Consider the following 26,337-nt stretch of genomic DNA (forward strand, 5'->3'; position numbering starts at 1 on the left):
TTCTTAAAATTTTTCTTTTCTATCTCACCAACTTATATTGAAAATATATAATTTTATATTTATGCTTGCTTTTCCGGCTTGTGTGCATGTGCATTACATTCATTTATTGCACACAGAGCCCAGAAGATGGCAGCGGATCCTATGGAACTGGAATTGTTGATGGCTATTAGGCTCAATATGGGTGCTGGCAACCAAATCTGGGTCCTCTGCAAGAGCAACAATTGTGCTTACCCTGTAAGTCATCTCTTCAGTCCCACTTGCCATACTCTTTTTTTTTTTTTTAATTCTAGTTTACCTGAGTTTTTTATTTTATGGTCCAATATTGCTCCACAAAACTGAGTTTGAAATATAACATCTTGGTCCTGTTTACTGTCCTAAGGCCTTACTCAGCTAGTAGAGCTGGTGATCCTTAGAGCACCTCCCAGGCTCACCAAGGGACATGAACAGCTTAGAGCAGCAGCGCCCTCAGACGTCCAACCACGAAGAAAGCCCGCCCTAAGTCTGTGGAACCAGAGCCTCGGCTTCCGCAAGGGGCGGGACGCGGGAGAGGCCTGCTTCCGGGGGGGGGGCGGTAGCTTCCGGAAGGGCGGTGAGTGAGAAGGGAGAAAGGTCTTTGGAGGAGATGTCTGGAAGCGGTTGTCCCGGCACGTCCAAGGTTCGCTGGGCTGTTGCTATGGAAGCAGAGGGCTCCTCGTGGCTGGTCCTGGCGGGGTGGAGGGATATGGTGCTCTCAGTTTGTGGGCACGAGCTGGTTGGTGGCTGCTGGTCTAGAGCCGGGCATCCTGCCCTGTCCTCTTGCCCAGGTCTTCGCGCTATGGTCCTGGCAGCCGAGCGAGTGGGCGGCAGACTGGGAGGACGACACACGCTGCTGGGGATTGATTTGGAATGCGTGTGTTAGCTGGCGCCTGGCAGTTCGTTTGCCTACGTTTTATTCTGTTGCTTAACATTCCAAGATAGTAGTGATATGTTAGACTAGCTCTTTTGATTTTTCCCAGGTATCTTTCGCTACACTTTGCTTTCTCGCCCAAACTTTCTGAGAGGAGTTGCTTTTCATGAGTCTCCCGCGGTCTCTGTATACTGTAAAAGTATGGAATATAGGAACGTACCTTCTATTCATTTTTCCTTCATTGTATTCCTTTGGATCGTATTTTGCCTTTTCAAAGTTTCTTATTTACAGATACGTGTTTCATAATTCTCAAACTTTAAAACAGCAAACAGTGCTTCATTCTCTGGCCTGCTCTTCATTTTACTGAAAAACCTGCTGAGGAAAAAAAATCCCATATAAATGCCTCAACACCTTATCACTGCTGTTCTTTCTCAAACCAGCCCTGATAGACTACACTTTGAACTTTAAGCAAAAGTACATATAACTTATCACTGAAAGACCAATTCAATTTCAGAAAGACTAAAATGTGAAAAAAAAAAATCAAGGAATTAAAACGTTGCTAAATCTAACATAAATTGTTTCATTATTGCAGCCTTTGATACCCTTGACACCAGTGTTTATTAAAAGCATCCCTAAAGTCCTGATCGCTCTCATAGCTTCTCTTTTACTTTTTCTTATTGTCTTCTCCAAATTTTGACTTTGTACTTTTTCTCCACTTTAAGAGTTTACCCCCTGGCGTCTTTACATTGATTTTAGCTGCCACTATTGTATAAACAAATTATCGTGTATTATGAAATCATTCTTTTAGTTTACCAGGCCCTAGCAATTTTTCCTTAGAAATCCAGTGTTTTTGACTTATTTATTTCTGCCCTCTTCATTCTATTATTTTTCAATAGTTTTTCTTGTCAGTAGTTGTGTTACTTATTGTTGTGTAAAAATTGCCTCAAAACTGAAGCAGCTTTCAACAAGTAATGCTACTAGGAATCCGAGTGTAGCTTAACTTTGTGGTTATAGCCCAAGGTTTCCCACAGGGTCATCTCCCAAGTTCACTGAGGTGGTGGTTGGTAAGTTTCAGTTTGTTATTTCCACAGGGTGGCTCACAACAGAGCAGTCAACTTTCTCAAGAGCAAATAAGACAGGATCTTATGTAACACAGGCTGGCTCTGAATTCACTGTTTAGTGAAACTAACCTTGAACTCATCATCCTGCTTCTACCTTTCTATTACTGGCATTATAAGTAGCATGTGCCACCATGCTTGGCTTTCATTTCATTTCATTAATTAATTAACTAACTAATTTATTTTAGGTGTCGGGAGCAGGGCTCATAGCTAGTTTGGAACTTACTATGTAGATGAGGTTGCAGTTTTCTTTTCTCTACCTCCCTACTGTTATGATTACAAATGTGAACCGCCACACCAAGCTTCATTTAATTTTTTTGTCAATTCTTTGAAGAATGTACTACTCGTCTCATTTTATGGATAATGAAAGTGACTGCTAGCAGGAGGTTAAGGATTTTGCCCATGTGTACAGCAGTTGAGTAAAGAAGTGAAGATTTTATATTCAGGTTGTCTCTCATAGATCTTCCTTTGTGTTCAAGCTCTCTTTCACACTTTCCATAATATGGTTTAGTTCTTAAATTAATAGTCTTCTTTGTTATTTATCCTCAGATAAGTTAGACTTCTTGACTTCTTGTTACTGTACGTTTTTGGCTCTTAGTATTTGCTCATATTCTTGATTTGGAGTATTGTCTTTTTTTTTTTTTTAAACTGTTATTGCTTATTGAAGGTAGCAAAGCCTACCTTTACTGCAGTTATCCCAGTTAGGAGCTTTCTTTTGTATTCCTGTGGAATTTTGTGTTTCATTCTTAACCATGTCATGACTTGTAAATATCTGATGAACTTGTGAGTATTCTAGGTGTGAAGAAACATGGAGAAATACCCTGATCAATAATCTTGAATATCAGCTTCAGCCCTTTAACTTCCTGGTCATAGAGTTTTGGACAAGGCATTGTCAACCTAAATAACACCTAGAGAGATATTTCTAAATACTAATGATACTAATTTGAGATGTGTAGTAAAATTATAAGGGCATTCAAAGAGATTGAGGCAAGGGGATAATTTTAAATATTATAAGAGAGAAATAAGGAAAAAGTGCATTTTTCTGATGTCACATTCTGACTTAGGATTTCTGTTGCTCGAATGAAACACTATGACCAAAGCAAGTTTGGGAAGAAATGCTTATTAGGCTTACACTTCCACATGTCAGTTCATCATCAAAAGAAGTCAAGACAGGAACTCAAAACAGGAACTTGGAGGCAAGAGCTGATACAGAGGCCATGGAGGAGTGGTGCTTACTAACTTGCTCCTCCTGGGTTACTTAGCCTGCTTTCTTGTAGAACTCAGGACCAACAGCCAAGGGGTGGAACCACAAACAATGGGCTGGGCCCTCCTTTATTAATCACTAATTAAGAAGATGTCCTAAAGTTTTGCCTACAGTCTGATCTTATGGAGGCATTTTTAAAAACTTTTTATTGATTCTTTGTGAGTTTCACATTATGCACCCACGTCCCACTCATCTCCCTCATCTCCTGTTCTTTAGTTCCGCCCTCTGCCCTGTCTTCTCATACTTCCCCTCCAAAAGAACACACACACAGACAAAAAAATAAATCAAGAAAATCTCATCCTGGAAACTGTGGTTTGTCATAGTGTGTCCCATAGTAAATCCCTCTGTCCATGTATCTTCATTTGCAAATATTCATTGTAGTGAGCCATTGGTCTGATTTGAGGTCTCCAGCTTCTGTCTTACCATCAATAATGGATCCTCAGTGAGACGCCTCCTGGTTATCTTCTTGCTTTCTATGTCATGGAGATCCTGCAGCTTTGGATTGGTCCTTTAACACATCCCAACAGTTCACAGATGATGTAGATTATAGGGTGGAACAACTCAAAGCCCTGAATATGGGTCTGGGTGGTAGCTGAGCTGGCTCTCCTGGGTCTCCTCTATCTGCACCACCAGCGTGAGCTCCCTAGCACTGCTAGCATGTTGGGAGATTGTTAAAGGATTTTTCTGCATCTTTTGAGATGGTCATGTAATTTTTGGCTTCAAGTACATTTATATGATTTCATTTATGATTTGCATATGCTGAATGAGTTCTACATTTCAGGGATAAGCCAACTTAGTCATGGTGGTTAATCTGATGTATTCTGTTTGCAAGTATTTTATTGAACATTTAAAAATCTGTTCATAGAGGTTATTGACCTGTAACTTTTTAATTTAAAAAATTACTTTGTTGCTTCTTTGCCTATTTCTGGTATTTAGAGTGATACTGACTTCATAGAAACACTTTGGGAATACTTACTCTTTTTTTTTTTTTAATAGTTTAAGAAGGTTATTGGCTATAAGTCTTCTTTGAAAGTCTGGAAGAATTCTGCTGTGAATCTCTGGTTCTGGACTTTTCTTAGTGGGAAGGCATTTTATTACCATTTTAGTCTTGCTTGTTATCAGTCTTTTTTAGGTTGCTGATTCATGTTTGGTTTAGTTTTGATGGTTTGGCTGAATCTAGAAATTCATCCTTTATTTTACGTTCTTCAGCTCAAAGGAACACAAGTATACCCTTTAATATTATGAATTTCTTTTGTATCTGTTTTGATACTTTCTTGTATATTTCAGATTTGGGTCTTTATTTTCCCTAAAATTTTGAGTTACATCATCAAGTCATTTATTTGTGCTCTTTCTGATTTTTTTAATGTATGCACTAAAAGCTATAAAATTTCATAAGACTGCTTGCAATATGTAAATTAGCTTTTGTTATGTTGTGACTCATTTTCATTTAATTCCATGAATTATTTTAATTTTTTTAAATTAATTTTTCTTTATTTTTTATATTAATCACAGGTTATTTACTTTGTATATCAGCCGTAGCCTTCACCCTCATTCCCTCCCAATTCCACCCTCCCTCCCTTATCTCCTCCTTCCCCCTTTCCAAGTCCACTGCTAGGGGAGGTCCTCCTCCCTTTTCATCTGACCGTAACTTATCAGGTATCTTCAGGACTGGCTGCCATGTCCTCCTCTGTGGCCTAGCAAGACTGTTCCTCCCTTGGTGGGGGGTGGCGGGTGAGGTAAAGGAGTCAGTTCATGTCAGAAATAGTTCCTGTTCCCCTTACTAGGGAAACCCACTTGGTTACTGAGCTACCATGGGCTACATCCGAGCAGGAGTTCTAGGTTATATCCATACATGGTTGTTGGTTGGAGAAACAGTCTCATAGAGGACCCCCATGCCCTGATATATTTTGTCCTTGTGGAGCTCCTGTCCTCTCCCAGTCATGTTAACTCCCCCTTTTATTGTATGATTCCCTGAACTCTGCCGAAGGTTTGGTTAGGAGTCTCCGAATCTGCGTTGATACACAAATAGGTAGAGTCTTCAAAGGCCCTCTGTGGTAGGCTTTTGTCCTGTTACTTGTTTTCTCCTACTTCCCATGTTCATTCCATTTGTCTTTCTAAGTGAGGATTGATCATCTTACTCTGGGTCTTTTTTCTTGTTTATAGGTGCACATAGTTTAGTACATTTATCCTATCTTATTGGTCTATATAAGTGAGTATATACCGTGTATTTCTTTATGTTCCTGGGATACCTCACTCAGGATGATCTTTTCCAGATCCTACCATTTGCCTGCAAATTTCATGATTTCCTTGTTTTTAATTACTGAGTAGTATTCCAGTGTGTAAAAGTACCACAATTTCTGTTTCCATTCCTCCTTTGATGGACATCAAGGTTGTTCCCAGTTTCTGGCTATTACAAATAAAACTGCTACAAACATGGTTGAGCAAATATCCTTGTTATGTACTTGAGCCTCTTTTGGATATATGCCTAGGAGTGGTATGGCCGGATCTTGAGGAAGTGCTATTCCTAGTTGTCTGAGAAAGTGCCAGATTGATTTCCAGAGTGGTTGTACGAGTTTACATTCTCACCAGCAGTGGAGGAGGGTTCCCCTTTCTCCACATCCTCTCCAGCATGTGTTGTCACTTGAGATTTTAATCTTAGCCATTCTGATGGGTATAAGGTGAAATCTCAGGGTGGTTTTGATATGCATCTCTCTGATGGCTAAGGACGTTGAGCATTTCTTTAAGTGTTTCTCTGCCATTCGATATTCCTCTACAGAGAATTCTCTGTTTAGCTCCATGCCCCATTTTTTAATTGTATTGCTTGACTTACTGCTTTTTAATTTTTTTAGTTCTTTATTTATTCTGGATATCAGCCCTCTGTCAGATATAGGGTTGGTGAAGATCCTTTCCCAGTCTGTAGGCTGTTGTTTTGTTCTGATGACAATGTCTTTTGCTTTACAGAAGCTTTTCAGTTTCATGAGGTCCCATTTATTGATTGTGCTCTTAGAGCCTGTGCTGTTGGTGTTCTGTTGAGGAAGTTGTCTCCTGTGCCAATGAGTTCCAGGCTCTTCCCCCCTTTTTCTTCTAACTGAATTAGTGTATCTGGTTTTATATTGAGGTCTTTGATCCACTTGGACTTTAGTTTTGTGCAGGGCGATAAATATGGATCTATTTGCATTTTTCTTCGTGTAGACATCCAGTTGGACCAGCACCATTTGTTGAAGATGCTGTCTTTTTTCCATTGAATGGTTTTGGCTTCTTTGTTGAAAATCAAGTATTCATAGGTGTTTGGGTTTATTTCTGGGTCCTTTCTGATTCTATGCCAATACCATGCTGTTTTTATTACTATTGCTCTGTAGTACAGCTTGAGATCACGGATGGAGATGCCTCCAGAGAATCTGTTATTGTACAGGATCGTTTTGGAAATTCTGGGTTTTTTCTTTCTCCATATGAGGTTAAGAATTGTTCTTTCAAGGTCTGTTGAAAGAACAATTCTTTCAATTGTATTGGTATTTTGATGGGAATTGCATTTAATGTGTAGATTGCTTTTGGCAGGATATCTATTTTTACTATGTTAATCCTGCCAAGCCATGGGCATGGGAGATCTTTCCATCTTCTGATATCTTCTTCAATTTCTTTCTTCAGAGACTTGAAGTTTTTTTTTTTTCAAACAGGTCTTTCACCTGCTTGGTTAAAGTCACCCCAAGGTACTTTATGTTATTAATTTAATGGCTATTGTGAAGGGTGTTGTTTCCCCAATTTCTTTCTCAGCCCTTTTGTCTTTTGTATACAGGAGGGCTATTGATTTTTTTGAGTTAATTTTGTATCCAGCTACTTTGCTGAAGGTGTTTATCAGCTGAAGGAGTTCTCTGGTTGAATTTTTGGGGTCACTATTGTATACTGTCACAGTGAAAATTTGACCTCTTCCTTTCCAATTTGTATCCCCTTGATTTCCTTTACTTGTCTTACTGCTTTAGCTAGGACTTCAAGTACTATGTTGAAGCAATATGGATAGAGTGGGCAGCCTTGCCTTGTCCTTGATTTCAGTGGGATTGATTTAAGTTTCTCTCCATTTAGTTTGATGTTGGCTATAGGCTTGCTGTATATTGCCTTTACTATGTTTAGGTATGTGCCTGTATCCCTGATCTCTCCAAGGCTTTAAACATGAATGGATGTTGGACTTTGTCAAATGCTTTTTCAGCATCTAAGGAGATTATCATGTGGTTTTTTTCTTTTAGTTTGTTAATATGGTGGATCACATTGATGGATTTCCGTATATTGAACCACCCTTGCATACCTGGGATGAATCCTACTTGGTCATAGTGGATGATATCTTTGATGTGTTCTTGTATTCAGTTTGCAAGTGTTGAGTATTTTTGCATCAATGTTCATAAGAGAGAGAGGTCTGAAGTTCTCTTTTTTTGTTGGGTCTTTGTGTGCTTTAGGTATCAGGGTGACTGTGGCTTCATAGAATGAGTTTGGTAAAGTTCCTTCTGTTTCTATTTTGTGGAATAGTTTGAAGAGAATTGGAATTAGCACTTCTTTGAAGGTCTGGTAGAATTCTGCACTGAAACCATCTGGCCCAGGGCTTTTTTTTGGATGGAAGACTGTTGATGACTGTTTCGATTTCCTTGGGGGATATAGGGCTATTCCGTCTTTGAATCTGATCTTGACTTAATTTTGGTAGATGGATTCTATCAAGAAAATTGTCCATTTCCTTTAGATTTTCAAATTTGTGGCATATAGGATTTTGTAGTACAACCTAATGATTGTTTGGATTTCCTCAGTGTCTGTTGTTAGGTCACCCTTTTCTTTTCTGATTTTGCCGACTTGGATTGTTTTTCTCTGCCTTTAAGTTAGTTTGGCTAAGGGTTTGTCTATCTTGTTGATTTTCTTAAAGAACCAGCTCTTTGTTTCATTGATTCTTTGACTAGTTTTATTTGTTTGTAATTGATTGATTTCAGCTTTAATTTTAATTATTTCCCGCTGTCTGTTCCTCTTGGGTGTATCTGCTTCCTTTTTTTCTAGGGCTTTCAGTTGGGCTATTAAGTTGCTTGTATGAGATTTTACAAATTTCTTCTTTGAGGCCACTTAGTGCTATGAATTTTCTTCTGAGCACTGCTTTCATTGTGTCCCATATATTAGGGTATGTTGTACCTTCATTTTCAGTGAATTCTAGGAAGTCTTTAATTTCTTTCTTTATTTCTTCCTTAACCCAGCTGTCATTGAGTAGCAAGTTGTTCAGTTTCCATGTATGTGTATGCTTTATTGTATTTCTATTGTTGTTGTGGTCCAGCTTTAGTCCATGGTGATCAGATAGAATACAGGGGATTATTTCAATTTTCTTGATCTGTTGAGGCTTGCTTTGTGACCAACTATATGGTCTATTTTGGAGAAAGTTCCATGAGGTGCTAAAAAGAAGGTATACTCTCTTGAGTTTGGGTGAAAAATTCTGTAGACATCTATTAGGTCCATTTGAATTAGGACCTCCATAAGTGCCATTATTTCCCTATTTGGCCTTTGTCTAGATGATCTTTCCTTTGGTGAGAGTGGGGTGTTAAAGTCTCCCACTATTAAGGTGTTGGGATCTATGTGTGGTTTAAGTTTTAATAATGTTTAGATGTTCAGAATTGTGATGTCTTCTTGGTGGATTTTTCCTTTGATGAGAATGTAGTGCCCCTCCTCATCTTTTTTGATTAATTTTGGTTGAAAGTCTATTTTAGTAGATATTAGGATCACTACCCCAGCTTGTTTTCTCGGTCCATTTGCTTGAAAAACATTTTTCAGTCCTTTACTCTGAGGTAGTGTTTATCTTTGTTGCAGAGGTATGTTTCTTGGATGCAGCAGAATGTTGGCTCCTGTTTCCGTACCCATTCTCTTAGTCTGTGTCTTTTTATTGGAGAGTTGAGTCCATTGATGTTGATAGATAATAGTGACCAATGAATGTTAGTTCCTCTTATTTTGGAGTTGGTGGTCTTACTGTGATTCATTGCTTGTTTTCTTTTAATTTTTGTAGGGACATTATCTGTATGCTGTGTTTTCTTGGGTATAGTTGTTTTCATTGGATTGAAGTTTTTCTTCTAGTGTCTTCTGTAGGGCTGGTTTGCTGTGTAGAAATTGCTTAAATTGCTTAGTTTTATCATGGAATATTTTTTTTCTCCATCTATGTTGATTAAAAGCTTTGTTGGATACAATAGTCTGGGTTGGCATCTGTGGTCCCTTAAAGTCTGCATGACATCTGCCCAGGCCCTTCTGTCTTTCATAGTTTCTGATGAGAAGTCCGGTGTGATTTTGATAGGTCTACCTTTATATGTTACTTGGCCTTTTTCCCTTGCTGATTTTAATATCTTTTCATTGTTCTGTATATTTAATGTTTCGACAATGATGTGATGTGAGGTTTTTCTTTTCTGCTCTAGTCTGTTTAGTGTTCTGTAGGCCTCTTGTATGTTTATGTGCATCTCTGTAAGTTGGGGAAATTTTCTTCTGTGATTTTCTTGAAGTTATTTTCTGGACCTTGGAGACTGGAATCTTCTTTTTCATCATTTCCTGTTATAATTAGATTTTGCCTTTTAATGCTGTCCTTGATATCTTGGATGTTTTGTGTTTGGGACTTTTCCAATTTTACTTTTTGTTTGAGAGAAGTATCAATTTCTGAAAGTGTATCTTCAGACCACAGATTCTCTCTTCCATCTCTTGTATTCTTTGGTGATGCTTACTTTTGTGGTTCCTGATCTTTTCTCTAAGTTCTCCAGCTCCAGGGTTTTCTCTGCTTGTGTTTTCTTTATTGATTGTAATTCTATTTTTATGTCTTGCACCATTTCTTTCATCTGTTTGAATGTGGTTTCCTGTCTCTGTATGATGGCCTCTATATTTTTTGTTCGTTTCTTCTCTCTGTGACACTAATTTTGCCTCTACTTGTCCCTCTATTGGTTTGGTATATTTGTCTATGTTTCTTTTAGAACTTTGCTCAGTTCCTCTTTCTTTGCCTTTACCTGGGAGGTCAATTCTTTGAGAGATTTGTTTGTTTCCTCTTTAACTGTCTGTATTTGTTTGGCTGTTTCTCTGAGAGATGTGTTTGTTTTCTCTTTATATGACTCTAATAACTAGGTAAGCATATCTTTAAGGTCATTTTCCTGTGTTTCCGAAGAATTGGAGTATTCATTGATTTTGGTGGTTGCTGTTGGAGCCATTATTCCTGATTTTTGTTGGGTGTGTTCTTTCACCGACATCTGGCCATTTGCTTAACCATAACCTTCACTGTTCTTGGGTCCTGCAGTTCAGATTGGTACTGTATTTCTCTGGCATCTGGAGAATTCTTCAGGGAGATGAGAGAGGTCCAATGGTTTCAGCATGTGCGTTGGTGCTTGAGCTATACCTGTGGGAGGAAAATCCGCAGACACAGATGGACAAATGTGAGCAAGCGTGTATGCTAGAGTGTGTGTGGAAGTTTGCCTTGAGGGACAGAGTGCTAGAGGCCTTCAGTGTGAGGGAGGGGTGCCTTGCAGTCACCGAAGGGGTTGCAGGCCTGAAGTTATTGCAAGTGCTGGTGATGATCGTGTGTGCAAATTCCCTGAGTATGTCAGTGGTCTACAGTCCACTGGTATCCGTCTGTAACTGAGATCCAGGAGTTATTTGCCTAAACTCCGCTGGTAGCTCCACAGAGCCAGGGCTTCCTTATCCCAAGAAACCCTCTGTTCCCCACAGTGGATGGGTGGGAGATTTCTGATGTCTGGCTGCTAGCTTAGAAGCACCCTGGATCTGGGGCTCTGCAGGGACTTGGGGGCACACTCACTCTCTAGCAGGGCAAATTGTCACTTACAGGGGTTCCTCCTGTTCTCTTCTGGCAGGTTTGGATTTGCTGAGCCAAATGTGCGCTCAGACAGCTCAGAGGTGTTGCAGACTGTACCTGCGAATCCAGCCACAGCTGCAGAACTGGGGTGTCTAGGTGCCTGCCGGAAGTCCTGCTGCGGAGCCAGTGCCTTGGCTTCGCGCTTGGTGCATCTGGGCGGTTTTGAAGGTCTGCTGGACTTTGGTGGCTGCACAGCCACTGAGGGGCTGAGCAGCTTGTACAGTCAGGCTCTGTGGAGTCAGTAAGGCTGGCCGCTTGCAGGTGTGGGGCCCCTGCAGGATTATACCGCAGATCTCGTGCTTGTGACCCAGATGAGGCTGGCTGCTGAGGCTGAGGTGCTAGTTTTCCCGCCTCTGCTGTCTCGGTTCTCAGGCAGCAAGTTCTGTGCCATTGGTGCTGTGGCTTGATTCCTCTGAGGGGGAGGGAGGTCCGAAGAAGGAAAGTGCCCCTCTCTGTTCCCAGAGAAGTCCGTGTCTGACCTGAATCAAAAAGTTCTCTGCTCCTGTGGTGTCCCTCCTCCTTCAGGAAGCCACAATGTCAATTTTCCGATTTCAGTTTCTCCTCTACTCACCAATTTCGGAGTTTCAAATCCTCTGCCTTTCAGAAACGGTGCGCGCTGATCGCCGTCATCTTGGATTCCCTATTTCAGTTCTTTCTTGATTTTTTTTTTCCTCTCTAGCCCATTCATCATTCAGTAATGAGTTGTTGAATCTTCATGAATGTATGTATTTACCAGAGATTTTTTTCTTTTTTCTTTTTTTTTCTTTTTGCTGTTGTTTTAAGTTGTACCATGGTCAGAGAGGATCCAAGGGGTGATTTCAATCTTCGAATTTGTTAAGATTTGTTTTATGTTTCAGCATGTGGTTTATTTTAGAAAAGCTTTCATGTGCTGCTGAGTAGAATGTGTATTCTTTGATGCTTGTGTGGAATATTCTGTAGACATCTGTTAAGTTCATTTGATGTATGATGTCATCTAGTTCTAATATTTCTGTTTATTTTTTGTTAAGAGGACTTGTCAGTCAGAGTGGTATACTGAAACCACTATTAATGGGTTGATGTTAATGTATGTCTTTAAATCCAGGAGTAGATTTTTATGAAATTTCAGCATCCAGAGGTTGGTGAATATATGCTTAGGATAGTAATGTGTTCTTGGTTAACTGTTTTCTTGATTACAATGAAGTGTCTGTCTTTATCTCTTATGATTCATTTCAGTTGAAGTCTATTCCGTCAGAAATTAGTTTGACCGCACCTGCTTTTTTTCTGGTCCCAACTGATTGGAGTGCTTTTATTCATCTTTTTACTCTATGGCAATGCCTATCCTTAAAACTGAAATGTGTTTCTTCTAAGCAACAGATAGGTGATTCACCAAACTCTGGAGTGCTGAATTACATAAAAATAAAAATTTACTCTTATTACACATCCTGGTGCCCCTTTCTCCTCAAACTATACATTTTGTATTTTTCCTTGCTCATCTTGCACCTTTTCTTTATAGATCTGCCTAAGATTGGCCACTAATAACTGAGATACAGTCAATGCTAGGCTGTTTTGAATTCCCCTTTGCCAATGACATTAATCCAAAACTCTTCAATTTAGCCTCAGGAAGACTTTTTGGACAAGGGCAAAAAGTCACATCCTTTGCCAAAATAAGTCAAGAATGATTTCTAGGCCACTTACTAGTATTCTTTTCCTTTGAAACCTGCTGATCTGGGCCATCATAATCAACATTGCTCTTAACACCTACCATTGCCTTCCATGCTTCTACTAGTATGGGTCATTAAGCCCCACTTAAATCATTGAATTGCTTTCATAATCTGAAGTCTCAAAGTCCATTCCACCAACAAGTAACATGGGCAGGCATGTCTGTAGTCCCTGCTACCAACTTCTGTCTTATTCAGTGTTTTATTGCTGCGACACCGTGATCATGGCGGCTCTTACAAAATAAATCATTTAATTGGTGCTTGCTTATACTTCAATAGATTTAGTCCATTATCTTCATGGTTAAGATCCTGGTGGCATGCAAGTAGACATACTGTTGGAAAGTAGCTAAGAGGCAGGTAGCAAGCAGAGTGACATTGGGGATGGCTTAGGTTTTTGAAATCCCAAAGCCTGCCCCCAGTGACACACTTTCTCCAACAAGGCCACACCCACACCAACAAAGCCACATCTCCTAATCTTTCAAGTAGTACCACTCTATGATGGCCAAACATTCACTTATATGAGGCTATGGTTGCTAGCCAATAAATTTTCTTGGGCTGACACTGCTACCCTATTGGACTGGATAGAGCAGTGCCTCTTTGACTTCTTCATTTTCATGCCTCTTGGAATTTCTAAACTAAAGGCAACAAGATTGCAATAAGCACGGAAAGTCACAGGAACACACAAAACTAGAGTCCTGACAAAGACAAAAAACCAGATGCTAGCTAATTAGCAAATCAAATGTTCTATAAGCAAACAAATTGAAGAAAACAAAGCATATACCATTCAAAGGTCTGAAAGTGAACAAATCTGAAAACTTTGGAAAGGTCAGAAATTGAAATGTGTCTAAAGCAAACAAAACAAATTGATATCTTAAACTAGAAACAAATAGGACTCTCCTCCCCAATACCCACATCTTACCAACTAAACATCAGTTATATTAAATGAGATATGAGCCCCAGGAAAATCTCATTATCAGACACTTGAACACAGAGGGCCCTGTGGTGATACCTTGTGCCTTTATTGATTAATTGTGCGAATGAAAACTTATTGTTTTCTTGGGTCCCGTCAGTAGAGAAACAGCTCTTACCTTAAAGGAAATAGTTTGTTTTGTTTCCTGGATCTAAAGATGAATGACTCTGCACGGTCCAGAAATACAGATTCAGTTTCCCAGAATACCATGTTTCAGAAAAGTAGCACAAGCTTTAAAAAGTACAAAGAAAACCAGGGAGAGTCCACTTGTAGGCCATAGTAATATGTGTGGGGAATCTTTTAAAATTGCTTTTTTACCTTCTGTTTCTCTTCCTTTTTTTAAAAGACAGTATATATGTATTTATATTAAGATTTATTTATTATGCATACAATATTCTGCCTACACGCATGCCTGAATGCCAGAAGATCCCATTCTAGATGCTTATGAGCATCTAGATCTCATTCTAGATGCTTATGAGCCACCATATGGTCACTGGGAACTAAACTCAGGACCTCTGGAAGAGCAGCCAGTGCTCTTAACCTCTGAGCCATCTCTTCAGCCCAGCCCCCTTTTGCTTTAGTCTTTTCTTTCTTTCTTTCTTTCTTTCTTTCTTTCTTTCTTTCTTTCTTTCTTTCTTTCTTTCTTTCTTTCTCTCTCTCTCTCTCTCTCTCTCTCTCCTTTCTTCTTTCTTTCTTTCTTTCTTTCTTTCTTTCTCTCTCCTTTCTTCTTTCTTCTTTCTTTCTCTCTCTCTCTCTCTCCCTCCCTCCCTCCCTCCCTTCCTTCCTTCTTTTTCTTTTTCTTCTTTTTTTTTTTTTTTTTAGACAGGGTTTCTCTGTGAGGTCTTGGCTGTACTGGACTTGCTCTGTAGACCAGGCTGGCCCTCGAGCTCACAGAGATCCACTTGCCTCTGACTACCAAGTGCTGGATTACAGGCATGCTTCACCACTGCCTAGCTTGCATTAGTCCTTTTACACCTCAGGAGATATTTAAATTTTATTCTGCTTCTTTCTGGCTTTTCATTTTATTTCTGAGTATTACTGAGTATTATAACAATATTTTCCCTTGTATTGAGATGTCAGCTATTGGTTTACCAGTTTTGTAATTGAAAATAAATTCTTTTTCATACAATACCTCCCAACCACATTTCCCCTCTCTCCACAACTTCCAGCTAACCTTTTCCCTCTTTCCAAGATCCACTTCCTTCCTTTCCCTTTCCTCTTCAGAGATGAACAGGTCTCCAAGAGATAGCAGTCAAACAGGGCAAGACAAAATGCAGTAAGACAAGGCAAAAGCCCTCATATCGAGGCTGAACAAGACCACCCAATAGGAGGAAAAGAGTCCCAAGAGCAGGTAAGAGAGTCAGAGATACACTTACTCCCATTGTAAGGAGTTCCACAAAGCTACCAAACTAAGAGCTATAACATAGATGGAGAAGACCTGGTGCAGACCTATGTAGGCTTTGTATTTGCCACTTCAGCCTCTGTGAGCCTATGTGAGCCCTACTTCGTTGATTTGGTGAGCCATATGTGTCCTGGTGTCCTTCATCTTTTCTGACTTTTAAATCTTTCCTTCTCCTCTTCCAAAGAGTTTCTTGAGCTCCCAGGGGAGGGACTCAATGGGGACCTCCAATTTAGCTTCTCTCTGCATAATGTCTGGCTGTGGGTCTCTGTATTCTCTCCCAGGCATGGATCTATAGGAATCATTTCCCTCCTTTCCTCCTTCTCTCTCTTCCTTTTTCTTTCTTATTTTTGCTAGTTGTGTTTGGTTCTACTCTAGGTCTCTGAGTTATACAGTCTCTGGGTCCTGGACATCCAGGCAGGATGGGCTTCCAGGTAGAGCACAGGCCCTCTCTCATGGCACAGCCTCAAGTTAAACCAAACTTTAGTTGGCTATTTCCACAAGTTCTGCTATGACCATTGCCCCAGCACATCTTGCAGGGCAGGACAGATTGTAGGTTGTAGGCTTTGTGGCTGAATTAGTGTCTAGGTTTCTCTTTCAGTAGCCTACAGAGTACCCTCCCACTCCAAAGAGACTAGAACATGAGGATGAAGACTTCATGTATGCATCAGCTTAAGCTCTCCACATTTAATGAGCTACGTGGATGTTGTCCTTGGCAATGGGCCCCACTGTTAGTTTTCAGAGAGCAAGAGAGCAACATTCTGCCCTACCATCAGCCTGCATTGTTTAGTAGTCTCCATGTGGACCCCCTCAGCCAACAACTTAACTGAATGTAACCTAGTCCTACTACTGGAAGCCTTGTCTGACTACTACTTTTTTTTTAAAATTTTGATGTATCAATTATAAGAATTCTTTTATAACTTTAAAATTATTGAGACAGAAATGTTAGTATGAGAGGTGAAAATAAGTTACTATGGTTCACTAGTGATTAACTTGATTAATTTATTATTCCCTCAAAATGACACACCACTTGCCTTTTGATTTGTTATTTTTTTTTCATTTTATTTTTATTTGATTTTTTTATCAGTTACATTTTATTAACTCTGTATCCCAGCTGTGTCCCGATCCCTCATTCCCTCCCAGTCCCTCCCTCCCTCCCTCGTCTCCACCGTGCCCCTTTCCAAGTCCACTGATAGGGGGGGACCTCCTCCCTATTCATCTGATCCTGTTTTATCAGGTATCTTTAGGACTGGCTGCAAAGCCCTCCTCTGTGGCCTAACAGGACTGCTCCTCCCTTCGGGGGTGGGGAGACCAAAGAGCCAGTCACTGAGTTCCTGTTAGAAATAGTCCTTGTTCCTCTCACTTTGGGAAACCAATTGAGCTACCACAGGCTACATCTGAGTGGAGGTTCTAGGTTATATCCATACATGGTCCTTGTGTGAATGTCAGTCTCAGAAAAGACCCTGTGCCCAGATATATTTGGTCCTTGTGGAGCTCCTATCCTTTCCCCATCAGACTAACTCCCCTTCTTTCTTATGATTCCCTGTACTCTGCCAAAGGTTTGGTCATGAGTCTTTGCTTTGAAAACACTGCTAGTTAGAGTCTTTCAGATGCGCTCAGTAGACTCCTGTCATACATTCAATGCACATCCCGTCTGTCTTTCTAAACGAGGATTGATCATCTTACCCCATGTCCGCTCAATTGATTATCTTTTTTAGGTGTATAGATTTCATTATGTTTATCATATCTTATAGGTCTATATAAGTGAGTATATCCCATGTTTGTCTTTCTCCTTCTGGGATATTTCACTCAGAATGATCTTTTCTAGATCCCACCATTTGCCTGCAAATTTCATGATTTCTTCCTTTTTGATTGCTGAGTAGTATTCCATTGTGTAAAAATACCACAATTTCTGTACCCATTCCTCCATTGATGGACATCTGGGTTGTTTCCAGGTTCTGGCTATTACAAATAAAGCTGCTATAAACATGGTTGAGCAAGTATCCCTTTTGTGTACTTGAACGAACTTTGGGTCTGACTACCTCAGTAGGGTCTCCTAGTTTCCAGGAAATTTCCACTGCACAAGGTTTCCATACCACTCCCCCAGTGGTCCCAAATTCTAGCCCTATTCCCACCCATCTGATCCCTCCCAGACCTGTTCCTATCCACTCCCAGTTTACCCACAAAATTTATTCTTTCTCCTTTTCCCTGAGAGGTCCATGCATTCCCCTTAGAGCATTACTTTATCCCTAACTTCAGGGTCTGTGGATTGTAGCTTGATTATCATGTACTTAATAGCTAATAGCTAGTTATGAGTGAATATATACCATACCTCACTCAGGATGATTTTTTTTCTAGGTCTACCCATTTGCCTCCAAATTTCATGATATATATTTAAAACAACTGAGTAATACTACACTCTGTAAATGTACCACATTTTTAAATCCATTCTTTGGTTAAGGAACATTCGGTTGTTTCTAGTTTCTGGCTCTTATGGATAAAGCCATAATGAACATACTAAGCAAGTGTCCTTGTAGGAGGATAGAGTGTCCTTTCTGCATATGCCCAAGAGAGGTATCGCTAGGTCTTGAGGTAGATTGATTCCTAAATTACTGAGGAACCACCATAGTTTTGACTTGCATTTCTCTGTTGGCTAAGGATGTTGAACATTAAATGTTTCTCACTTAAAAAAATTTGAGATTCCTCTATTGAGAATTCTCTGTTTAGATCTGTACCCTTTTTAAAAATTGGATTATTTAGTTTTATTTGTTATCTATTTCTTGAGTTCTTTATATATTTTGGATATTAGCCCACTACCAGATGTGGAGTTTGTAAAAATCTTTTCCCATTCTGTAGGCTGCCTCTATCTAATTCATGGTGTTCTTTGCCTTACAAGAACTTTGCAGTTTCACAAGGTCTCATTTATTAATTGTTAATCTTAGTGCCTGTGCTGTTGATGTTCTGTTCAGAAAGTTATCTACTGTGCTAGTACATTCAAGGCTCTTCCTCACTTTCTCTTCTATTAGATTTTTTTTTTGTTTAGTTGTTGTATCTTTTTTAAAAATTATTTTAATTTTTATTAATTACAGTTTATTCACTTTGTATCCCCCCTGTACCCCCCTCCTTCCTCCCCTCACAATCCCACCCTCACTCTTCCTTACTGGTGTCCCTCTCCCAGTCCACTGATAAAGGAGGTCTTCCTCCCCTTCCCTCTGATCCTAGTCTATCAGATCTCACCAGGAGTGGCTGCATTGTCTTCCTTTGTGGCCTGGTAAGGCTGCTCCCCCCTCAGGGGGAGGTGATCAAAGAACAGGCCAACCAGTTCCTGTCAGAGACAGTCCCTGTCCTTATTACTATGAACCCGCTTGGACACTGAACTGCCATGGGCTACCTCTGTGCATGGGTTCCAGGCCATCTTCATGAGTGGTCCTTGGCTGGAGTATCAGTCTCAGAAAAGACCCCTGTGCCCAGACTTTTTGGATCTGTTGCTCTCCTTGTGGAACTCCTGTCTCCTCCAGGTCTTACTATCTCTCCCTTCTTTCATAAGATTCCTTGCACTCTACCCAAAGTTTGGCTATGAGTCTCAGCATCTGCCTCAATACTCTACAGGGTAGAGTCTTTCAGAGGTCCTCTGTGGTAGGCTATTGTCCTGTTCCCTGTTATCTCCCTCTTCATTTTTTTTTCTCTTTTTATTATTAGTTATATTTTATTAACTCTATCCCAGCTTATCTCCCTCTTCTGATGTCCATCCTCTTTGCCTTTCTGAATAGGGATTGAGCATCTTAGCCAGAGTTCTCCTTCCTATTAGCTTCCTTAGGTGTACAGATTTTAGTATGTTTATCCTATATTATATGTCTAATATCCACTTATGGGTGAGTATATACCCTGTGTGTCGTTCTGCTTCTGGGATACCTTCCTAAGGATGATCCTTTCCAAGTCCCACCATTTACCTGCAAATTTCATGATTTCCTTATTTTTCATTGCAGAGTAATACTCCATTGTGTAGATGTACCACAATTTCTGCATCCATTCTTCAGTTGAGGGGCATCTGGGCTGTTTCCAACTTCTGGCTATTACAAATAAAGCTGCTACAAACATGGTTGAGCAAATGTCTTTCTTGTGTACTTGAGCCTCTTTTGGATATATGCCTAGGAGTGGTATGGCTGGATCTTGAGGAAGTGCTATTCCTAGTTGTCTGAGAAAGCGCCAGGTTGATTTCCAGAGTGGTTGTATGAGTTTACATTCCCACCAGCAGTGGAGGAGGGTTCCCCTTTCTCCACATCCTCTCCAGCATGTGTTGTCCCTTGAGTTTTTCATCTTAGCCATTCTGATGGGTGTAAGGTGAAATCTCAGAGTTGTTTTGATTTGCATTTCCCTGTTGACTAAGGATGTTGAACATTTCTTTAAGTGTTTCTCTGCCATTCTATATTCCTCTATTGAGGATTTTCTGTTTAGCTTTGTATCCCATTTTTAAATTGGATTACTTGGTTTGTTCCTTTTTAATCTCTTGAGTTCTTTATATTTACTGGTACCAGCCCTCTGTCAGATACAGGGTTGGTGAAGATCCTTTCCCAATTTGTAGGCAGTCGTTTTGTTCTGATGACAGTGTCCTTTGCTTTACAGAAGCTTTTCAGAAAGTTTCATGAGGTCCCATTTATTGATTGTTACTCTTCGAGCCTGTGCTGTTGGTGTTCTATTCAGGAACTTGTCTCCTGTGCCAATGAGTTCCAGGCTTCTATTTCCTTAGGGGATACAGGACTATTTAATTGATTTACCTGGTCTTGGTCCAGCTTTAGTAAGTGAAATCGATCAAGAAAGTTCATTTAGATTTTCAAATTTTGTGGTGTATAGACTTTTGAAGTAAGTCCTAACGATTGTTTGGATTTCCTCAGTGTCTGTTGTTGTGTCCCCCTTTTCATTTCTGATTTTGTTAATATGGATAGTGTCTCTTTGCCTTTTAGTTAGTTTGGCTAAGGGTTTATTTATCTTGTTGATTTTGTCTTCTATTAGATTTAATGTATCTGGTTTTATGTTGAGGTCCTTGATCCACTTGGACTTCAGTTTTGTGCAGGGTGATAAATTTGGATCTATTTGTATCCTGCTATGTGTCCAGACATGAAGTTTGGCAGCACCATTTATTAAAGATGCTTTCTTTTTTCTAGTGTGTGTTTCTTGCTTCTTTATAAAAAAAATCAGGTGTACATAGGTTTGTGAATTTATGTCAAGGTCTTAAGTTTGATTCCGTTTATTAACTTGTCTGTTTTTTATGCCAGTACCATTCAGTTTTTTATTACTATATCAAATTTTATTACTAACATCAAATTTAATGGAGAGAAACTCAAGGCAATTTCACTAAAATCAGGAACAAGACAAGGTTGTCCATTTTCTCTGTATCTATTTAATGTAGTAGTTCAAGTCCTAGCTAGAGCAATAAGACAAAGGAAGGAGATAAAGGGGATACAAATTGAAAAGAAAGAAGTCAAAATATTGTTATTTGCAGATCATATGATATTATACGAAGTGATGCTAAAAATTCCTTTAGGGAATGCCTACATCTGATAAACACATTTAGCAAAGTAGCTGGATACAAGCTTAACAACAATAAAAATCAGTAGCCCGCCTATGTACAAATAACAAATTGACTGAGAAAGAAATCAGAGAAACAACATCTTTCACAATATCCTCAAATAATATAAAATATCTCAGGGTAACTCTCACCAAGCAGTGAAAAAGGCTGTATGATAAAAACTTCAAGTCTGGCTTTCCATTTAATTTGTGTGGTTTGTCCTTGATCTGTTTTCATTGTGTATAGGAATATTATTCTCTTTTTTTATTCTTTCCCCTCAACAATATGTGTGGCATGTATCTTTGATACTTCTTTGTTGTTTATTTTTATAGAATAGTTTTTATGAACTCTCCTATGGATATAGAAACAAGGACACTCATTTTCTGTTATGTAGATGCCTCCTGGTACTGCTTTGTGCTTTGCCCTACTAGCCTTTTTTTTTTTTTTGGTCTCTGTCACCTCTCTGTTGTTAAGTGGGTTCTACTTTCTAAGTGAGAGTCTTTGCTTAGTTTGGAATAGGTTTCAGTGTAAGTGTACTTCCTATTGATCAATGGGTGTAGAAAAGGGAAGGGTTATTTCCTCCAGCTTTCTTGGCTTCTTCCCCTCAGATATGGGTACATATAAGAGTTTATGTTGGTGCTGGTTTGTCCTCACTCTTTGAAGTTTGTTGATTAGTTATCAGTGAGGTTTCAGTTTTGATATCTAGTTGCTCTCTCCATATGAAGATCCAGAGGCGTATAAATGCTATCCTTATCCTGTCACCATTCCTGGCTTCTAAATTGCTAATTATATTGTAACAAAGTTTCTTTTTTCTTTTCTTTTCTTTTCTTTTTAAATCACTTCTGCAGAGGAAAAGGAATTGGTGTGCGGAGCACTCATCCTTTCTAGAAGAAAGGTCACAACAGTTGAAAAGAGCACATTTCAAAACAGTGGAAACAGCGCTCTCTCTCTCTAAAGCATGGCTCAAGTGTGGAGAAGGATTTCAGAACGCTTCTGAGTTCGTGGTAATAGAGCTATAAAATTGTTTTTCCTGAATGTAGAAGGTCCTGGGTATCTAGACTGTTGTAGCTAGTTTCTTTGGAATTCTCTTACTTTTCAGAGCACTACTTTTCCTGAAGAATGTACACTGAGAATGCTGTCAGGTATGAATGTAATACTCCTTGTAAGGAATATACTTATAAAATATTTGTATATTCAGAGTCTTTTGTCAGTCTGATTGCAATTAATTTTTATGTATGGTGTAAATTATAGAGGAATACTGTTATAAACTAAAGATAATATAGTTACATGTAGTAAGGTCATATATATGAGAAGACATTAACATTGACTACTATGTGAAATGTTTCAACAGCTTAATTTAGAGTCCAGAAAAAGATGAGAATAAATTTTTGTATCTACAAGGACTACATGTTTTGGGAACATTCAATTGGTGACTATTTTTAAAAAGCATAGGAATATGTCAGAGAGGGTATAATTTAGTACATTTTACAAAATACTATTGGTGGTTAGCCTTTATTCACGTGAGTCATATAAGTGAAATTATTTTTATTATTATTTTGCACACAGCCATTAACAAGTGAAAAGACAGCTGTTACCGAAAAACATGTCGAATTATCTCCAAGACCAAAGAAAGGTAACAATGCTTTGTTGATTATTTCTTATTTTTTATTTTTTTAGCTTCTGGCTTTGGAGACACAAACTTTGGAGCCCTTAGATTTGTAGGTAAGCCTTCTACCACCTAACTAAATTCCCAACCCCTAACATGTTGATTTATTTACAGATGAGCTTAAGGCTATTTTTCTGTGGTTTATTTTCATCCTTTTAAAATGTCAGTTATACAGTTTGAATAGTTTGTATATTCAGGGTTAAAAGGAAGGAAAAAGGTGTTTTTTGAGAATTCATCTTTCATATTTATCACTATCTACCCATTTGCTCCTGCTGGTGACCATTTAACATGTTGGTTGTTTTTACTGAGTTTACTTAAAAAAAAACAACTTTTATTTATTATTTCATATATTACATCTCGACTACATTAAATCCCAAGTCTCCTCCCTCCTTTTTTTTCTGACCCCTCCCTTCCCTCAGTTTCCCTTCAGAAGAGGACAGGCCTCTGTTGATATAATGTTCTTTTGGAATGTATACAATTTACCTTGTTCATTCAAATGCTGATTTTTCTCCCCCACTATATGATTTTAATCAGGACATTGCATTGTGATGCTTATCCTTAAGCATCACCTGTCTCAAGTTTGTGTGAACATGCCACCATTTGTTCTCTAAATTGTCAGTTAAAACAACTAGCGACAATGTTGAGCAATGGAGAGGATAGGGTGGGACATCCTGGTCTGGAGTGGGAGGAGGAGGAAGGAAGCAGGAAGAGAGGAGAGGAGGAGGAGAATCTGCTGGAGTGGTCTGGAAACCACATGGAGAAATGAACTGGTTCTCAGATATGACTAAAAGCAAGTGTAATGGGTGAAATCTGAATGGTAGGAAACTGCAGGCTTGGAGATTTAGGATGGAGTAACTTGCTCAGCATGTGTTCTAGGTTAATTAAATAAATCCTAGTCTCTGTGTGGTGATTTGGTGATACAGCTGTTTAGGAATAACTGTGGCTTAACTGAAAGATTCAACAATAGTAAATTTAATTTATAACTATAGGCCTCCCAGGGATATCAGCCAAACATGTCAAGTTGCAATAAAACTAGGCACCTCCCCTCATATTAAGGGTGGTTGAGGCAACCCAGTAGGAGAAAAAGGGTCCCAAAAGCAGTCAAAAGTGTTAGAAAAAGCCCCTGTGCTCAATGTTAGGTGTTCACAAGAAGACCAAGCTCTACAACCATAACATTTGCGGAGAGCATAGGTCAAACCCATGTAAACTCCCTGACTGTCAGTTCAGTCTCTGTGAGACCCTATAAGCCCAGGTTAGTTGATTCTGTGGGTTTTCTAGTCATGTCCTTGATCTCTCTGGCTCCTACAATCCTTCCTCCCCCTCTTTCTCTTCACGATTCAGTGAGTTTTGCCCAATATTTGGTATGGGTCTCTGCATAGCAGAATAGCATTAGGATTTTTTTTTTTTCCAGGTGTGTTTGTCTCTGGGCTATCTGGCCTCCAGTTCCTAGTCTTCTAGGCAGTGTCAGGGGTATGCTCCCTCTTGTGGCATGGGTCTCAGGCTGGGCCAGTCATTGCTTTGACACTCCCACATTTTCTGCTACCTATACCCCTTACTGGGTTTACTTTAATAATAGAATCTAATACAGTAGTTCTCAACCTGTGGATCATAACCCATTTTGGGCCAAATGGAGTTACCTAAGACTATTGGAAAACACAGATATTTATGTTATGACTCATAACTAACAAATCACAGTTATGAAGTAGCAATGAAAATAATTTTATGGATAGGAGTCACCACAACATGAAGATCTGTATTAAAAGGATACAGCATTTAAGAAGATGGAGAACCAATGATCTAGTATAATAGCTCAGGTTTAGAACTTTAGGGAAATAATGAATAAATGAAGAAGCAAATGCTCTGGTTTGAATTCTAGTACTAGAAAACATTTTCATAAGGAAAATAAACATATGACTTATACTGTAGGAACCACTGCTACAAACTGTAATTTTTGCTTGATAACTATATGGGTGTTTTCTAACTACAAATACGAGAAAATTCTGCTCACAAAAATTAAGGATTGATGTTATCTTCTGCAACAAAACATCTAGAGAATCAACTATTTTGAGCTCTGTAATGTTAATATGGGGTTGGTTCTCCTGAGTGAAAGGTGGATTTTAGACTAAATTCTTGAGGGGACTGTTTTTGTTGAGAGTTTTTTTTTTTTTTTTTTTTTTTTTTCAATGCAGTTTATTCAGGAACCTTGAACAATCATCTGACCCTGGGTAAAGGCAGCCCACTTTAAATAGCCTCTGGGTAGCCAACCTCAGCATGCCACATGGGCAATGCAGATAGGTCCACATACATGGAAGCAAGCCAGATCCTCAGCCTTAGCCAAATGTGGAGTTGTTTGTGACAGAGAGCACTCACCATCAGGAAGGTGGAAGGCGGAAACCAGCTCCATCTTTCAGGCGCAACATTACGCAGCTCTCTACAGTTCCCCCTTTTTGTTTTGGACTCATCAGGCAAGAGTAGAGGTCTGATCTCTGATATTAGAAATAAATTGGGACTTTGTACCGATGTTCATTTAGGTGTCATCCACCCAAAGAGCATCAGACCCATCCGATACCTTTTTCTCAGAGGCGGGACCTGGGGCATCAACCCGCATGCAATCAGACATGCTCTTCTCTGGGTCGAAAGAGGCTGACCCTGAGTGCAGTGCTTAGCCTCGCATCCTGAGCATAACATTTTGGCTTTTTATGGTAGCCAACCATGCTTGGGGAGACTGTCCTGCTTCAATGGCTGTAAAGGCCTGAATGGTCATGGCTGCATTACGCTGTTGTGAGACTCTAATCTTGCATATATACCACAGGCAAACCAAGGTGACCAACACCAGAAGGCCTGCTAACGCTCCCATGCCCGCCCATTCCTTCAGATGATTCATGGCTGCAGCAATCCATGATGATAATCCTGTGGCTAGTCCTGCGTCCACTCTGGTAGAATTTACCATGACAATGGCCACTCTCAGCTGCTCCATCGTAGTATCGAATTCTCCAGTCCAGTTACCTAAAATATAGCTAGACAATTGTTTAGACAGATTTGCAGCACATGTAAATTGACTAACTCCATGTTTTCCTCCACTTTTGGAAGTCATTTAAGGTTCTTAAATTATTTTTTCCCTTTTTTTTTAAAATTTTTCATCAATTACACTTTATTCATTCTGCATCCCCCCATAAGCCCCTCCCTCCCCTCCCAATCCCACCCTCCCTCCTCCCTCTGCATGCATGCCACTCCCCAAGTCCACTGATAGGGGAGGTTCTCCTCTCCTTTCTGATCTTAGTCCATCAGTTCACATCAAAAGTGGCTGCATTGTCCTCTACTATGGCCTGGTAAGGCTGCTCCTCCTCAGGAGGAGGTGACTAAAGAGCAGGCCAGTCAGTTCATGTCAGAGGCAGCCCCTCTTCACATTACTATGTAACCCAATTGGACTCTGAACTGCCCTGGGCTACATCTGTGCAGGGGTTCTGGGTTATCTCCATGAATAGTCCTTGGTTGGAGTATGAGTCTCTGGGAAGTTCCCTGTGTTCAAATTTTCTTGTTCTGTTGCTCTCCTTGTGGAGACCCTGTCCTCTCCAGCTCTTACTATTTCCCAGTTCTTACATAAAATTCCATTCACTCTGCCCAACAGTTGCCCATCAGGCTTAGCATCTGCTTTGATAGTCTGTAGGGCAGAGGCTTTCAGAGGCCCTCTGTGGTAGGTTCCTAGGCTGTTTCCTGTTTTCTTCTTCTTCTGATGTCCATCCTCTTTGCCTTTCCGGATGGGGATTGGACATTTTAGTTAGGGTCCTCTCTCTTGCTTAGTTTATTTAGATGCACAGGTTTTAGTAGGTTTGTCCTATGTTGTATGTCTATATGAGTGAGTATATACCATGTGTATCTTTTTGCTTCTGGGACAACTCACTCAGGATGATCCTTTCCAGAT

The 26,337-nt window shown here is 39.7% G+C and overlaps 1 protein-coding gene across 10 annotated transcripts in view; it reads left to right on the plus strand.

Moving 5' to 3' along the window:
• The first annotated feature begins 559 nt into the window (after positions 1-559).
• Spidr (scaffold protein involved in DNA repair) overlaps positions 560-26,337 on the plus strand; it is a 261,442-nt gene continuing 235,664 nt past the window's right edge. For 4 of the 10 annotated variants that reach the window (XM_060391053.1, XM_060391055.1, XM_060391058.1 and 1 more), the window contains exons 1-3: positions 560-655; positions 21,598-21,753; positions 22,316-22,382. In XM_060391053.1, coding sequence (XP_060247036.1) covers positions 623-655; positions 21,598-21,753; positions 22,316-22,382 — 256 coding nt within the window. In that variant the 5' untranslated portion in view covers positions 560-622. Of the gene's footprint in view, positions 656-11,115; positions 11,286-15,012; positions 15,136-21,597; positions 21,754-22,315; positions 22,383-22,426; positions 22,472-26,337 lie in introns of those variants that run through there. The other 6 variants (XM_060391054.1, XM_060391057.1, XM_060391059.1 and 3 more) reach the window with 5 other exon arrangements.

Source organism: Meriones unguiculatus, chromosome 9, assembly GCF_030254825.1.
Source record: "Meriones unguiculatus strain TT.TT164.6M chromosome 9, Bangor_MerUng_6.1, whole genome shotgun sequence".
Classification (NCBI taxonomy): domain Eukaryota; kingdom Metazoa; phylum Chordata; class Mammalia; order Rodentia; family Muridae; genus Meriones; species Meriones unguiculatus.